General features: G+C 34.5%; 1 protein-coding gene across 1 annotated transcript in view; it reads left to right on the top strand.

The window, feature by feature from the left end:
* The first annotated feature begins 313 nt into the window (after positions 1 to 313).
* The window catches only part of LOC145691597 (uncharacterized), a 64,163-nt gene continuing 47,199 nt past the window's right edge, over positions 314 to 17,277 (top strand). The window contains exons 1-3 of the mRNA XM_081767000.1: positions 314 to 384; positions 3,887 to 3,935; positions 17,238 to 17,269. Of these exons, the coding sequence (XP_081623126.1) occupies positions 331 to 384; positions 3,887 to 3,935; positions 17,238 to 17,269 (135 nt within the window). The 5' untranslated portion in view covers positions 314 to 330. The remainder of the gene's footprint in view (positions 385 to 3,886; positions 3,936 to 17,237; positions 17,270 to 17,277) is intronic.

The raw sequence follows: 17,277 nt of genomic DNA, 5'->3' as shown, positions 1-17,277 counted from the left end.
AATATTCTATTCTACACGAGCTTCTTTTATCTTTTTAGTATATTACCTTATTAACCCGTCAATGACTTTTTATTCCTGAAACATAAAAATGAAATACTTAATGGCAATAGTAGCTATAGTAAAAAGTCATAAAAAAAATAGTCCGTGTTCAATTTGTTGTTACCTCGTACAAAAAATTACTCCCGATGCAATTGAGTAATTCACCCACATCTCTTTTTTTCTGTAGCATTTAATGACAATCTTTTTTGCTGTGCGAAAACTATTTAAAGTTCAGAAACGATGGATTTTCAAGCACAGTATTAGATTAAGTATCACCAAAGCAAGAGCAAAATGAGGCTTTCAACTGGCATTTTCCTAATTGTCTTCGCGATATCAGTAGTTGCTGTAAGTATTTTGTAGTAGTACCTTATTATCTTGCAGATGTGAAATAATTGTTTTGTATAAAATCGAAATGCTTTTTGCATGTTCAGTTATTTATTCTAAACAGTGCAACATAAACTTCCTTACATATCAATAGCAAGATTTAAATTACAATTCTTAGATAATTAGTATTATATAAATACAAATAATTTTAAAATATCATTCATCATAATATGCTTTCACCACTGTCAGGTCATTTGCAACGAACACGGAAGTTTTTATGTTCTACATTTTCAACTAATTTCTTCGTTCTCACGTAGGAATTGCACTCTTTCATACTTAGCAGCAATTCCAATTTGCTTCTTTTTCTACATGGTTTAAAAGAATGAAAAAAAAGAAATCTTTAAGTTTTACGTCACATGGTCATGCCGGTTAGGCTAAACGAGACGGCGATGATAAGAAATGAATGAAATGGTGGAGTGAAGAAAGTGGGAGGAAACGGGAGAACCCCGAGAGAGCCCACGAGCACTGTGTTTGTCCACCACAAAGTCCACACGGCGCACAGTGGTCGGAAACTGGGAAAAAGCGGTTAAAAATCTATTTTGTCAACTTCGCCGCCTATGAAATCGGTATTGATATTTGTTTAAAGTATCTCTCGTGCTTCCAAACCCGGAGTTTCAGGACATAGGAATATTTTCGCTGTTCATAAAATGCACGTAAACATGAACAAACAAAAGAGCCGAAAAATTAGTAAAAAATGAACTAAAAAATATGATATATTTTAACCATTTATATCGTTTCTGAGGTCGATGAAAGCGGTTGGATAGTACATTGGACTCAAATACTGTGTGTTTAGTGAAGTTTTATTTGTTATCCATTGTCATATCATTTATATGATACAAAGTTCTGAATAAGGCAACTCAAGGAATCGTACTCTAGAAGAATGCTTCATCGTAAGTATTCTGCCATTCGTAACAGGAATGGTAACAAGAAGTTTCCATATACCGATTACCTAAGGTTACCTCTTTGTTTTAACGTAACAATTATTTGTTTTACCACTGTTCCAAACTATGCTACGCATCAGTATCGGAGATTTCATAGAACAACAATATCCTTCAATCTGACAGAAATAGGAGAAAGTAGTACGGTTTTTGATTCGAATACGAATTTGCCGGTGCTTTAACCACTATGCTAAAATGACAATTACTAGGCCATTGCGGACTCACAAGAAAGCTATGACCAATTGCAATTTCATGCTTTGGGCAGAATTTCAACCCCAATTTTCCCATTATCCCTCCTGAGATAGGGGATTTGCCACTTTGTAAGTGAACTTCTAAATATCAATGCAATAAATATCTATAACGTTAATATATTTAAGAATAAACCAAAATGAAACCTGTATACCCTTAGTTATGTCAGGATACCAAGACTTACTACATCGTTGCCAAACTTTGCAGGAACAATGTTGCCATCTCGTCAAAGTCCTCATTAGCGAGGTAAGACAATCATTTCGTGAGCAATGAAAATCATGTCTCTAATCGCTTGGCCAATGAAGAACACTCAAACAAACGATTAGCTAATCAAGATTAGCCAGAGATAACAATTCCTTGATATTCCCAAAATACTGCTATGTAATTACTCATATAACTTCCATTTATTTTATTCCAACTAAGATCAGTATGTTTCCTTGTAGACATATTCTGTGGCGACAGACAAAGGCGCCGATTTGTCTGTAACTTTGGGAGAGGGGGGGCGGCATTCATAAAATATAAGTATAACAATTCCTTCCCTTTCCTCGGATAGTGTGCTCGCCGAGGGACGTCATCCCTCAAACGTGAGGGGCTAAATAGCCTTAGATGCCGAAAGCTCAGAAATCTAAATCCTAAATCCTAAATACATATAACAATAAAAGGTACATATAAAAATACATATTCATAAAAATACAGGGGGCCCACACGAGCTTTGTGGGGCCCGGTCCCCACAGCCCGCCCCCAGGGTCGGCGCCCTTGGCCACAGATTCATTGGAATCGAACAATATGTAGGGATGTTCTTAACCCTTTATTTGGCACTGTTGCTTACAAGCAACATCGCATTCTATTGCGTTATCCGCACGAATTATAACTTCAGTGATCATTTAATTGGCATTATTGCTTTCATACAATATTCATATACATGATTTGCAGGTCGCTTGTTTAGATATTTCTAATCTTCATCAACTGGGGACAGTCAAATTTAGTATTGTAGAATCTTGATCACTTACGTTCGGTGAAAGTTGTTTTTTCATTTTTTTATTTGTGGTTTCTTCCTTTGTAGGAAAATATTTCAACGAAATTGTTGCTAATTACTGAGAGTATTCTTAAGGTATTTGACCATAATAGAGCAATGCTGTTCAGTAGCTACACGTAAGGCCTATTTTATGGTAATGTTGCTTTGAAATAACGTACAAAAATACTTTAAAAATTACGGAATTATGATCAGGAAGACATGGTTCAACCATGAAAGCAAAATAAATATTTTAAATGTAACGCTATCAATGCTTGCCAATTAAAGGATTAAATTCATATTTGGTGTATTAGGATTATTTTTGCAAACTGTTTTCATAAACATACAATTTATTCTATTATTATTATTATTATTATTATTATTATTATTATTATTATTATTATTATTATTATTATTATTATTATTATTATTATTATTATTATTATTGGTTAACATTTTGGAAACTTCAATCCCTATCGGAAAGCAGGAAATTTACTGATAAATTGTTTATTCAAATGGGTGGATAAGAGATATAGTAGCAAATATTGGTCTAAAAATACTACAATAAGCGTGCCGATTTATAGTGTTAGGAATCGATCGACATTGGTAACAGTAAATTCTAAACTTGATATACTGAGAAAAGTGACCATGTCTTACAGCAATTTAAAATAAAAATACGTTAAGAGAAATAACAGAGCAATTCTTTCAAAAAAAAAAAAAAAAAATCAACTTTATGACAAGGGATGTAGGTGCCAATTTTGATTTTATTGTTATTATGTTTTTCAGTGTATCTTTGAGTTATAATCTTTTGTTCAAAGAACCAATCTTTTATGTTGAAATATGACAATAAGTGGCCAAGATTTTTTTTTGCATATCGAATATGCAATTTTAAGCAAGATTGACTCATTCTCATAAATGTTAGTTAAATGCTACTTTAATTTGCATAGTTCTGTTTCTGGTATATTATGAAATTGACTCTTTTTAAAATTTAATCTTGTTTTGTAAATCAGTTCGAACCTTATAATTTGAAAATATTAAGTTTTTGACAAGGCCCTTAACCTGCTCTAATATTCATGCCATATTACAAATTTTATGGTCTGCTATTATATAATGGTTTTAACTTAGTGCTTTATTTTTGCCTATGAGCTGTCCATAGCGCTTAAAATAAGTTATTATTATTATTATTATTATTATTATTATTATTATTATTATTATTATTATTATTATTATTATTATTATTATTATTATTATTATTATTTTATAGTCTTTCAGAATTGGAGATCCTATACCAAGTGATGTGGGTGACCTAACAGGTAATTAAATAATTAACCAGAGTTGCAATTTCACACATACACTGACGTGTACAGTCACCGACAAAAATTCTTTCCGTTTAGTAAAATTTATTTTGGGAATAACGGTGGTATGGTTTAGAACGTACAGAAAATTACGTTCTTTTTAATTTACTGAAAACTGTACTCAAATTGTCCTTCCATTCTGAATTTTCTTACGAAACTAATTTTATCAAACGGAAAGAACTCTTGTCGGTGACTGTACCTGTATAAAGAGGATATCTGTATTAGAGACCACCCTTATTTCGGAAGTGCCTGTAATTGTCTTAGTATAAATGGGCAAAGTTAATAATTCTCTTCTTAGATTAACACTTAAGCAAGCTCGTAATGCATATCATACCCCCAGATGTTTACTTTTTTCATTCATAATTTAACATACATTATTAATTTTGTTTAGCAATCACATGAATACAGGGATGCAAATAATCACTCGCGCGGGGCGAGTGGTTTATCGGTTCGGGCGAGTATTTAATATCATACCGAAGGTAAGTAAATGATTTCTATTGTAGGATATGGAGTAGTAGCTTTTTTTTTTTCCTCCGGCTAGCAAAAGTTTGTTGCTTATTTGCATCCCTGTACTAATTGTAAACTACTAATATTGTCATAGTATAGGCCTAACATACAAAAATATGAGAATTTACCAAGTACATGGAAATTTTTCAATCTTTATATAATATAAGGATTTTTTTCTGTTGCAGTAATATTCTAATATTATTATTAGGGATCAGAATTTGAAGACCTAAAACTTGTCGAAAAGGACTTAAAAACAGACATAAAATAGATAAAAAGGACATAAAAACTGAAAAAAAGGACGCAAAAATAAGACCCAATTTAATTAGAATTACATATTTAATTAATAAAATGCTCAAGAAATACAAGCTTTCGGTAGGTTAACGGTCTGTCCTTCTTCCACAAACTGAAGTACAAACTAAAATAAGAAAACTTCCCCACCCTCAGTGCCCCTTGCTGGAGGACATTGTTACGCCTCCTTATCTGACTTGTGATTGTTGCAGATCTGGTCTTATCAGTCCAGTTGTTGAAGAATGTCTTATCTTTTGAATTTTCTATACTAAAGAAAATATGTTTAAGAGGTGGTGGTGATTCGAATTTATGACCAGTAAATTTATTGTCGAAAGATGAACGGCGAAAAAAATACGTTAAGACCTATTAAAAGCTTGAGAAAAGACCAATAAACGAAAAAACGCCGAAAAAGGCAAAAAAGGAGAAATAAAATCCACCATTTTCTGGCTTGCAGTGACCCTAAATGAATATATATTATGTTAAGCCTCGTCTTCAGGCACTCGGAAAAAAGTGGATTTTTCCTCAATTTCCGGACCCTAATTATTATTAACATGTACATATACGTATATTAATCTAGACGGTATAGTCCTGTTTGCAGTCAGTCCAGTTTGCAGTCAGTCCAGTTTGCGACCATTTCAATTTTCGTACTTTGGCGACAGCTTTGATTCACAAGTAGATGAGATTTCTACAACATGAAATAAGTAATGTTATCATTTTTATAGAGTATTAAAACAGTTATTTTTCACGCACCCCAAAAAATTCCCGTAGTGATTAGAGGTATCCCTAATCTTATGTAGTTTAATAGTATGGATGTATGTTAACTTTGAATGTGGGAACACACTCACATAGACTGCGATTATTATGATTTCGCACCTTGCAAACAGAACATAATTATGAATTTCCACGTGTAATGTTAAAAGTGCAAGCTGTACTAGTCAAAGTGATTGAGATTTACAGCCTAACATTCTTAAAATAAGCGGGAATTGTTAAGATAAATTTGGATGTAGTACGTAAGCACGTTATTAGTAAAACTAGTATGAGGGATTATTTTTCGACTGATCATCTGGATAGAAGGAAACACTAATTTTCAAAATTATTATTATTATTATTATTATTATTATTATTATTATTATTATTATTATTATTATTATTATTATTATTATTATTATTATTATTATTATTAGGGTTGCCAACTCTGGAAAATAAAAAAACGCCCCCCCCAAATTCCTTATGATATAGGTCTAAGTGTGAAGTATCTCTGTTCGAACCAGAGGAGGCAGGAGGGGACAATTGCTCCCCCTCCGAAGAGTTTGACTAATACGTATATTTTATTCGATTGTCTACTAATATACTAGTACAAAACGTGAAAGTCTTATGTCGGTGGTGCACTTGCTGCCCTTCAAGTGAAGTCTGAAATGACGCCCGTGGTTCGGACCCGCCCATGGGAAGGAAATGTACTATCGTGAACAAAAGTGCATTAGCACCTGTATTCTGCATATCCATAGTACATTCACTAATAAGCTTAATAGATACATTGAGCTATAAATGAGAAACTGAAGTCGGCATTGATTATTTTATTGTATTTATCAGTAACTGGTGGACCGCTGTGGCTCAGTGTTAGAGCGTTCACCTCTGGTGCTTGGGGTTCCGTGTTCGATCCCAGCCCCCGCCAAATGAACTTTGTGGTGGACAAACACCGTGTGCGTGGGTTCTCCCGTTTCCTCCCACTTTCTTCATTCCACAATTTCATTCATTACTCATCATCACCGTCTCCTTTAGCCTAACCGGCATAAGCGTGGGACGTAAAACTCAAAGATGCCATTTCATTTTTTATCAGTAACTGCCACTTCTTTAAAATCATCGAAATAGTTGAACTAAAGTATAATAATCTTTACGTGACAATTTTGGACTTGGAGAATTAAATTTATTCTTTAAACGTATACTTCAATGACAAGAAATTCCTTTAAGAAGTCACTTTTCACTCTCAGTAAATGTATAAAATTCCTTACATGACAATTTCAAATTTTCCCTGATACAGTTTCTATCATCTCTTTAAAACTGTGTATACAGATGAATAAAATATGTTAATATTTCATAGATAGTGAAAGGTGACAGTTTTGGATTTACAGAATGAAAGTTACTTCTTAAATCTATACTTCGAACTAGATACATATTTGAAAAACCGGTCATAAAGGGGTTTGTAAGAAATCTGATCGGTCACCGGCTTTAATCAAAATAACAGCAATATATCCGGTCAGTTGGCAACCCTATCAGGGATTCAAAAATCTTATTTGCAAGTACTAGCTAGCAAAAAAAAAAAAAATCTTTTAGCCAGACCATTTTGCACTCACAGTGTTTACACAGACTTTATCGCACAATGTAAAAAGGGAGCAAAGTGACTTAGTGGTAGAGCGTTCACCTCTGGTGTTTCGGGTCCCTGGTTCGATCCCAGCTCGCGCCGTGTGGACTTTGTGGTGGATAAATGCCGTGCTCGTGGTTCTCCCGTTTCCTCTCACGTTCTTCATTCCACCATTTCATTCATTTCTCATCCTCACCGTCTCCTTTAGCCTTACCGGCATATCCGTGGGACGTAAAACTCAAATATTTCATTTCATTTCCAATGTAAAAAGGTACTCGCCACTGGCGACCAGGCGAGTTGATCTTTCAAGGCCTTCTTCTTCTTCTTCTTCTTCTTCTTCTTCTTATTATTATTATTATTATTATTATTATTATTATTATTATTATTATTATTATTATTATTATTATTGCAATGCTTATGTGCGCCTCATGTAGAGGCAAGATAAATTTTTGCTCATTTTATTCTGCAACTCGGTATTAGTTATAACTACCTATAATACTAGCTATATAAGGAAATAGACATTTTAAAACTGGTTCAGTGGTTTATCCTTTCCAGATGTTTTGTTCAAAGAACTAGTTGATCCCAAATTGGAAGTTTTTCTACTGGTTTATTATCCTTATGAAACTGTCAATCAAAGTTGGTCGCTACACGAACGATAGTGACATTAGTCGCAAACACGAGTGGTCGCAAACCGAAGGGAAACATATTAGCCATCACACTACTAAAATTTTAATATCTAATTGTATTGATAAACCCAATAATAATATTTTCGTGTAACAACTATTTTAGTGACAGATCTAAGATTACTTGTATTTATTACTTACTAGTTGAATATAACCATGTTTCGCACTGGGGCTGTATTTAGAAGTCAACGCCTGTGGGAGTATCACCATTGATCTCAGCGATCGCGAAAACTATGGATTTGATACTAATATCGGTGATTTTGGGCTATTTTTTCCAATGTCTCGGTATCCACCTTACCCCGCTGACTCACGGCCCGAATGCAATTGTAATTAAATTTGCAAGTCATCGCTAATGGAAGTGTCACCACTTATTTCAGCGACCGCGAAAACTATGGATTTGACATTAATATCGGTAATTTTCTACTGCTTTTACATGTCCCGGTAAACGTCTCCCTGAGACCCCCTGGTTCGAATTTTGACAGAAACGTTTAACTCTGGTCTGGAGCCTGGACCAAGGTGTTCGTGACTAAAATATGGTAACTCTCGGTCAATTTGTCTGGTTTCCATGCCGGTTCCGGTAAACGCCCCCCTGAGACCACCCTGGTTCGAAATTTGAAAAACGGGCTTCGTCTTGATCTGGGCCTGGGCCAAGGTACCTCTGACCAAAATTTGGTAACTTTCGGTCCAGTCCACTCGTCTGGTCTCCAGGCCGCACACAGACAGACAAACACACAAACTCTTTATTTTGTTTATATTAGATAACCGAATTAATAACTAGTGGCAGTATTTTATTCTAATAAAAAGTACGTCAAAATAAGATACCCTCTTGGGTATATGGTTAGCGTACGCGTCTTTGATGCGGGAGACCCGAACTCGATTCATGGTGGGAACCCTTGTGCATCGGATTCTATGTTAGCCTGTAGTTCAATTCCTATATAGCCTTGCTGCTGAAAAGGAATGCCAAAATCAAATCCAACCACACAGAAAATTGTTCACTCGCTGAGTGAAGGTTAGATGAAAACTCGGTTGCTAATAACCAAATCTCTGTTAAAACTACCCTTTATGAAGAAATTCTTTTGGTTACTTGTAACGTAGTAGTGCTCGATTAAACTATACTTTGTTCTTTCAACGTATTTTGGTCTACTAGTTTCCAAGAAAGTTGACAAAATTATTTTTAGCCTGTTCACTCGGTTACTTAAACTCCTTAAAAACGATGAGTTCTGGGTAAAACGTGTAAAAGGCCCTGAAGCAACATGAGGGGAACCTACGTACCAAGTTTCAATCAACTTGGTGAGCTTCACAAGGCTCTAGCCATGTTGAAATGGTCGAAGTGTTTCCATTAGACCATTATTAGGAGAGAAGCGAGAATGACACAATTTCCGCAGAGCATAAAGATCACTGTTTGGTAAGCGAGCGTATCAAGGTGACTCGAGCAGTATGCGTGGGAATATCTTCCTTTTTTCAGTGTTGCCACTAAGTATTGTAAGTATGAACGATAGTTTCTTTTTTTTTCCCCTAAACACTTATAATTTATTGTTTTTCTTACTATATTTAGGATTTTCACTGATTTTAGCAGTGCTGCAATTGAAAATAACTAGATTTCCGATAGTCTTTGGAATATTACACTTAGAAATTACAATTACTAGTTACAAATTAACCTTGCACTAGCAATCCACTCATTACAAATCTGCTTTGCACTTCCTTTAGCCAGTCCGCATGACCTTCCATGTGTGTTCTTCTACACGTGACGTCAAATGTAGTTATTTTATTACGTCCGGTCATTGCATGAACCGGATGAGTGCGAAGTATTTCTATGATGTATTTAAAAAGGAGTTTAAGGTCATGCGGATTGCTAAATGAATTGCAAGGCATATTTGTAATCAGTGCATTGATGGATGATGATTAACTGAAACTTAAACCCAATCAGAAGTGATCAGAATCAATAGCATGATCACGTTCTTCTATTATCTCATTTTTCCTTATCGGATTTCTTACTAACAAATCATCTTTGTAATACGCAGTTCAGTAACTAACATATTCTTAGAAGTTGCGTATTTTGGTAAGTAAATATCACAACGTAGTTAGAAAGATCCAGTGTCCAAGCAACCAGGACATCAAAATTTGTACTTTTGATGTAATAAATAAATTACGTTAGAAGACTCGCCAGGTACCAAATTTCACAATATTAAATCCCCACGTTGAGCGGGTTTCCATATCCAGGCTCCTAACTATGAAAACATTTACGCTCAGTCCAACCTCAATCATTTCACGAATTCAACCTGTTTTACGTATGCTATTAGGACATAATATCGATTGTGATTTATTCTAAAAACACTTTTATACATTGCAAGAGCTGTAACGTCCAAATATTTACTGAGAACACATAGTCGTATCGGAATAAACAAAAGCGAGTATGGAACAGTAAACTGCTATAACAAAAGGCAAAAGAAGATGTGCAAAGGCATACAAAATGGTTGAGTGGTTTGGGTCGATAGACTATCAATCACATGTTTGTGAGTTCAAACCCGGTAGCAAGTTGTTTATTTTTTTAAGTGTCTTCCTATTTTCATCCGGAGGCTGAAAATATTTCTTTGAGTAACTCATTGAAAACTTCTTTTGTTTCAAATTCGATTAGAACGGAACATTATATGAATTGCGAATCTTAAATCCATAGCTTAAAAAAATGAAGTATACTCACTACTCTATTATCCTCTGATTTGTAACGAAAAACTATTTATAAACAGTGGTGACTTTAGAAAATTATCCTCGGGGGAATTTCAATATGCGGGTGGAGGGCAAATATTGGTAGTCCACATTGAGCACGATCGAATATATTGTCCTGAAGGCGGAAATTTCTTAGCTCGAGAGGGGTCTCAAATTCTCCCTCAGATCACGTCCTGAAAGCATCATTGCTTAAAAGCTTTTTGTAACAAATATAATATTACACTTGTTTCTCGTTCTACATTTAGAATTGGTAAAATCATAACTTATAGAGGATTATAATAAAAACATAAAAATTACAATACCAATCATGTATAAATTATCCTGTAAGTTACCAACTTTGGGTCAGATTAAAACTCAAATATTTGTTTTCGGATTGCACTTAGAAGTAAGTCCTCTCTATATAATCCTGATTGGAAAGCCATGTTTAATCAATATTTATACGAATATTTTTTTTTACTATTTTCACTATTCAATATTATATACACTTCATTTCCAAAATCAAAATCTCGAAAATGTATATTGTACGAATGCAGACTCGCAAACAAATGATTATTTATCATATATATTGGTCTCTATTCGAAATTCTATTTAATCGAATCCGAGAGGAACACAGACAGAAATATCGAGAATAGGTGAAAAAAAGAGAGAAAAAAGCTTTGTGCCCGGCGGGGACTCGAAGTAAGTTCGAATGGTACTTTATAAGCCGAACGCCTTAGACCACTCGACTATGGTAACAACTAGGGATTGTAGCAAAGGCTTCGAGTAGTAGTTCCTATTACAGAATAACATTTTCTATTGCCTAAAATTTAAACCTAATTTACTTTGATATAATATATCTATTAATTTGTTTCATGAACATTTTCGTTACTTTGATGAATGATGTATGTTGTTGATATAGATTCTATTACATTCTTTCGTAAATATTATATCAAGTATCAGGGTTATTTATGATCTTTTATGGAAATTGACTGGCGCATGCGCAGTACACAGACAGTTCAATTGTAAGGCGAGGAAGGAAACGCTAACACACTGTTAGAATGTTTCCCTCGCAAGCAGTAGTTCCCAACCGAAGGACGGCGGGACGCACTTCGTTCTCCTGGGGTGGCGTGAAGGGTTTACGAAGTCCCTTCGTTGTCTTATATTTCTTGAATGATTATACACAATATCCAGTCACATCTTCTACACATTTGGAAGTGATAAATCGTAGTATAAATAAACCGTTCTCCACACACAGTGATTGTTGCTTTTCCAAGATTTATCTGAAACACTTTTTATTTCAATAGAATATAAAAGTTTCAATGGGAGGGGTTACAACCCCCTGAACCCCCTGGGTCTTCGATATGTCACCGCCTAAACTGTAACTTTCAAGTTAGAATCGAAAAATGGAGACATGTGACCTACTAAATATATATTTTAGTTCATTATACATTTTCATAAATAAAATATCGACAATTACAATGACAGTAAATGCTAAGTAATTATTGTAAATCTTTGAACTTTTATTTTCCCTCTTTCTTCTCAATTGAGCTTGAAAAATGTAAACATGGGAGGTTAAGAACTTCAAATATTACGTATATTTTAGCGTATTACGGAATTATATTTAATAAAATCCGGCAGGATCACAAACAGAAACGTGAAGAAGAGGTAAAACCAAATTGTACTGTGGTGGGATTTGAACTACTCTTGAATGGTGCCTCAGAATCTCTAGCCGAATGCCTTAAAATTGTTTTATGTTTACGGTATTCTTTACTTTGACGAATGATGTTGTTAATATAGGTTCTATTACGTATTCGTTCATAAATATTACAGCAATTGTCAGGATTATTTATGATGTTTCATGAAAATTGACTGGTGCATGCGCAGTAGAAACAGAAAGATGCACTTTACCGACATTTGTCATACACACCAGAACGCAAATTTGTAACAGGTTCTCAAAATGCCTCGTTCTAAAGGTTGTGGAGAACTGTCTGTTGCTCTGAGAGGAGAAATCATAGGCCGAGGAAAAATGGTACAAACTGTGCCTCAGATTGCTAGAGATCTGGGATGTGACAAGAAAACGGTCAAGAAATGGGTTCAGTGACATGAAGAAGGTGGTGAATGGTTCAGGTCTCGGTCAAGAAGTGGAAAGCCAAAAGTGACAACTACAGCTCAAGATCAAGCTTTAGTTACAGAAGTAATCAACAGACTTCTACGCCACACGTCAATCCTCTTGAACAAAGCCAGAGAATATAATTGTTCTCACGAAACAATAATAAAAAGATTATTGGGGGCTGGTCTACACTGTTCAAGACCCGCTAGGAGGACTCTCCTGACTGAAACTCACAAGGCCAGACGAATGGAATGGGCACAGAATAACATAACCCAACCTCAGTCATATTGGGACTTAGTCATCTGGACCGACGAGAAGGTTTTCAAGTCTAACCAACAAGGCAGAATTATATTGTATAGACCGCGCGGAACCAGGTATGCTGAACAAAATATTATCAGAACTTCTTGTTCAGGACGAATATCAGCACACTTTTGGGGATACATGACGGCTGCTGGTCCTGGAGATTTGGTTGCGGTGCCTGAGAGAATGAACAGCTGTGTTTACATTAATATGCTCGAAAATACGTTGTTACCGTCCTTAGCAAGAAACTTCCCCGAACAGGAAGAATATATATTTATGCATGATAACAGTGCTGTTCACACTTCCCGGCAAACACGAGAGTGGCTAAGTGAACATACAGAGTTAATTTGTATTGAGTGGCCCCCTCTATTCCCAGATTTGAATCCAATTGAACATCTGTGGGCCTACATGGTGCAAGAATGGGAAGAGAGACGTGAAGACAGAGACCAAACGTTTCTTCATAATCATGTTATGGAACTGTGGCAACATTTTCGTGACACACCGTCGTATTGCTCGAGACTTGTATCTAGTATCCCCTCCAGACTTCAAGAAGTTACTGACTCTGGAGATGACTACACGAAGTACTAGTGTGTTATTTTTTGTGTAAACATTTATTTAAGTTTCATTTATTTATTATATTTTTTCAAGAGCAATATTTTCGTTCTTCATTCTTTTCTTTTGTTTGTTTACTTATTAGTTCGTTAAAACGTAAAGGAAGAGTAGTATATCTTCAAAAAGTATTTGTGAATTTACTTTGAACGTTTCTAAGAATACATTTACTTTTTTTTCTTACTCTATATCATGCACAATATTACTTTCATTTCAGTTAATAACTTTATTTCACATCTCGGATAAAAGTATTATTGTCTTTTTAACGATATTTTTCCTTTTGATTGTGTAATTTTTAGTTTAATTGAATTATCTCAATTCGAATGAATAAATCACATTTTGTTTATTGTCCCTTCCTTAGCTAAGTTCGAATTCGAGAACAATGTGGTGTAATTTACGTTCTTTATTCTTCATATTGTGCAGTAATGACAATATTAATTATTTTTCATGAGTCCAGTTTATTAGTGAGAACTTGGACAAACATTAACCTGGTGATTCTTTACGCAATGACAAGCGTAAAATACATTTTAGCTGTTCTTTATACTTCACAGCGATGAAACATTCTAACAGTGTGTTAGCGTTTCCTTCCTCGCCTTCCAATTGAACTGTCTGTGTACTGCGCATGCGCCAGTCAATTTCCATGAAAGATAAATAACCGATACTTTCTATAATATTTACGAAAGAACGTGTAATAGAATCTATATCAACAACATACATCATTCATCAAACTAACGAAAACGTGTTCATGTAACAAATTAATAGATATATTATATCAAAGTAAATTAGGTTTAAATTTTAGGCAATAGAAAATGTTATTCTGTAATAAGAACTACTACTCGAAGCTTTTGCTACAATCACTAGTTGTTACCATAGCCGAGTGGTCTAAGGCGTTCAGCTTGTAAAGTACCATTCGAACTTACTTCGAGTCCCCGCCGGGTACAACGCCTTTTTCTCTCTCCTTTTACACCTGATCTCGATGTTTCTGTCTGTGTTCTTGAAGGATTTGATTAAATAGAATTTCAAATAGAGACCAATATATATGATAAATAATCATTTATTTGCGAGTCTGCACTCGTGCAATATACATTTTCGAGATTTTGATTTTGGAAATGAAGTGTATATAATATTGAATAGTAAAAATAGTAAAAAAAAATATTCGTATAAATATTGATTAAACATGGCTTTCCAATCAGGATTATATAGAGAGGACTTACTTCTAAGTGCAATCCGAAAACAAATATTTGAGTTTTAATCTGACCCAAAGTTGTTAACTTACAGGATAATTTATACATGATTGGTATTGTAATTTTTATGTTTTTATTATAATCCTCTATAAGTTATGATTTTACCCATTCTAAATGTAGAACGAGAAACAAGTGTAATATTATATTTGTTACGAAAAGCTTTTAAGCAATGATGCTTTCAGGACGTGATCTGAGGGAGAATTTGAGACCCCTCTCGAGCTAAGAAATTTCCGCCTTCAGGACCATATATTCGATCGTGCTCAATGTGGACTACCAATGTTTGCCCTCCACCCGCATATTGAAATTCCCCCGAGGATAATTTTCTAAAGTCACCACTGTTTATAGATAGTTTTTCGTTACAAATCAGAGGATAATAGAGTAGTGAGTGTACTTCATTTTTTTGCTATGGATTCTATTTGCTATTAAAGCTATGGATTTAAGATTCGCAATTCATATAATGTTCCGTTCTAATCGAATTTGAAACAAAAGAAGTTTTCAATGAGTTACTCAAAGAAATATTTTCAGCCTCCGGATGAAAATAGGAAGACACTTAAAAAAATAAACAACTTGCTACCGGGCTTTAACTCACAAACATGTGATTGATAGTCTATCGACCTAAACCACTCAAACCATTTTGTATGCCTTTGCACATCTTCTTTTGCCTTTTGTTATAGCAGTTTACTGTTCCATACTCGCTTTTGTTTATTCCGATACGACTATGAGTTCTCAGTAAATATTTGGACGTTATAGCTCTTGTAATGTATAAAAGTGTTTTTAGAATAAATCGCAATCGATATTATGTCCTAATAACATACGTAAAACAGGTTGAATTCCTGAAATGATTGAGGTTGGACTGAGCGTAAATGTTTTCATAGTTAGGAGCCTGGATATGCAAACCCGCTTAACGTGGGGATTTAATTTTGTGAAATTTGGTAGTGTTCCCCCACGTACATCCACTTGAAATAAACAAAGAATTTTTTCCATCCAACGCATATGAAACACATTCGACTGCATCAGCTTACTTATCAGAGAACAATGGACAAATGTCTAGAGCGGCAGTTAATAAACACTAAACAAGCAGTGTTGCCACATTATAAAGGCTAAGTGTGGAGCACCATATACTAGGATTGCCAACCATACGATAATTTGTCGTGATGTATGGCTACTATAATAAATCCTTAATAATATATACGATCATATCCTTGCGATAATAGGTAAATATTCCATAATTTTAGAACGTACATTTGTTGCAATTTTTGAATGTGCAAATAAATTAGGTTAGGATTTGGATTTCTGGGCTTTCGGCATCTAAGGCCAATTAGCCCTTAACGTTTTGAGGAATGACGTCCCTCGGCGAGCACATTATCCGGGGAAGGAAGAAAGGATTAGGGAAGAAAGGAAGCGGCCTGGGATCTATAAGTTAGGTACCACCCCGGCATTTGTCTGGTATGAATGAGAAAAACCCAGGAAAACCTCATTCAGGATGGGTGGCCTGAAAAAGCGTTTTGCACTTTTTCGAGCGAGTGCCCCCACCGGGAATCGAACCCGGGACCGCTCTCACCGAAGTCGAGATCGTTTGCAAATGAATTATAGATGTGCATTAGATAATTATAAAACACACACACACACACTGAGGTTTTTATCGGTAATTTGAGCTAAAACAAATCAATAACGATTTGAGAATTAGCAAATGACAACCTTGAATCCATTGTTTAAATTCAATTAATTTTACGAAGGGATGTAAATATTGTTGTTGTTCAGGGTTGTGTTAATAAGGATAGATGAAATTGTGAATACAGGGACGTAGATTTGGAGTTCGAAACTAAAGATTATTAGATAAATTTATTATATATTATTGCTATTATTAGTCGTATTATACAGTATTATTATTAGTAGTATTATACAGTATTATTGCTATTATTAGTAGTATTAGCAGTGTATTTGTTTCTACAATTATCACGTGAATATCGAATATACGATAACTTTTTTTAGTGATATATGATAATTTTAAAGACGAAAATTGATAATTTCGTTCTCTGTAGTTGGTAACTCTGCGCTATACCCAAACGAGCTTGCTTAAGGGTTAACTTCTAATATACTACTTATGTGCCTAATATATAGCTTTATAAGGTAAACTATATTAAGAAAAGAACCAAAACATACACATGTTATAAAACATTAAAAAGCCAATAATTTACAGCAGCACTTTTCAATCTTTTTTAGTAATAATTTAAAGGAACTTGTCTCGTCCTTAGACTATTTTCATAAAGAAAATTATATTTTAAAAAGTGTTCATTGGTTTGTCTGTGATGGGGAAACAGACAAGCACTATTTATTTCAAGAAAGTGTATTTTAATCTTTTGTATTTATCTTAACTGTTAAAAATGTTACTTATTAATATACGATTTAAAAAGTCCGGTTTTGTAAACCTGATCTTATTTATTTCATTAAATATAGCAAATGCAATCGCTGATTTAATCCTAAGAAAGGTAAGTTC

The sequence above is a fragment of the Thermobia domestica genome, chromosome 8 (assembly GCF_964235325.1).
Source record: "Thermobia domestica chromosome 8, izTheDome1.hap1.1, whole genome shotgun sequence".
In the NCBI taxonomy this organism is placed as follows: domain Eukaryota; kingdom Metazoa; phylum Arthropoda; class Insecta; order Zygentoma; family Lepismatidae; genus Thermobia; species Thermobia domestica.
The sequence above is the reverse complement of the archived record's forward strand: the minus strand, read 5'-3'. Positions and strand labels throughout refer to the sequence as shown.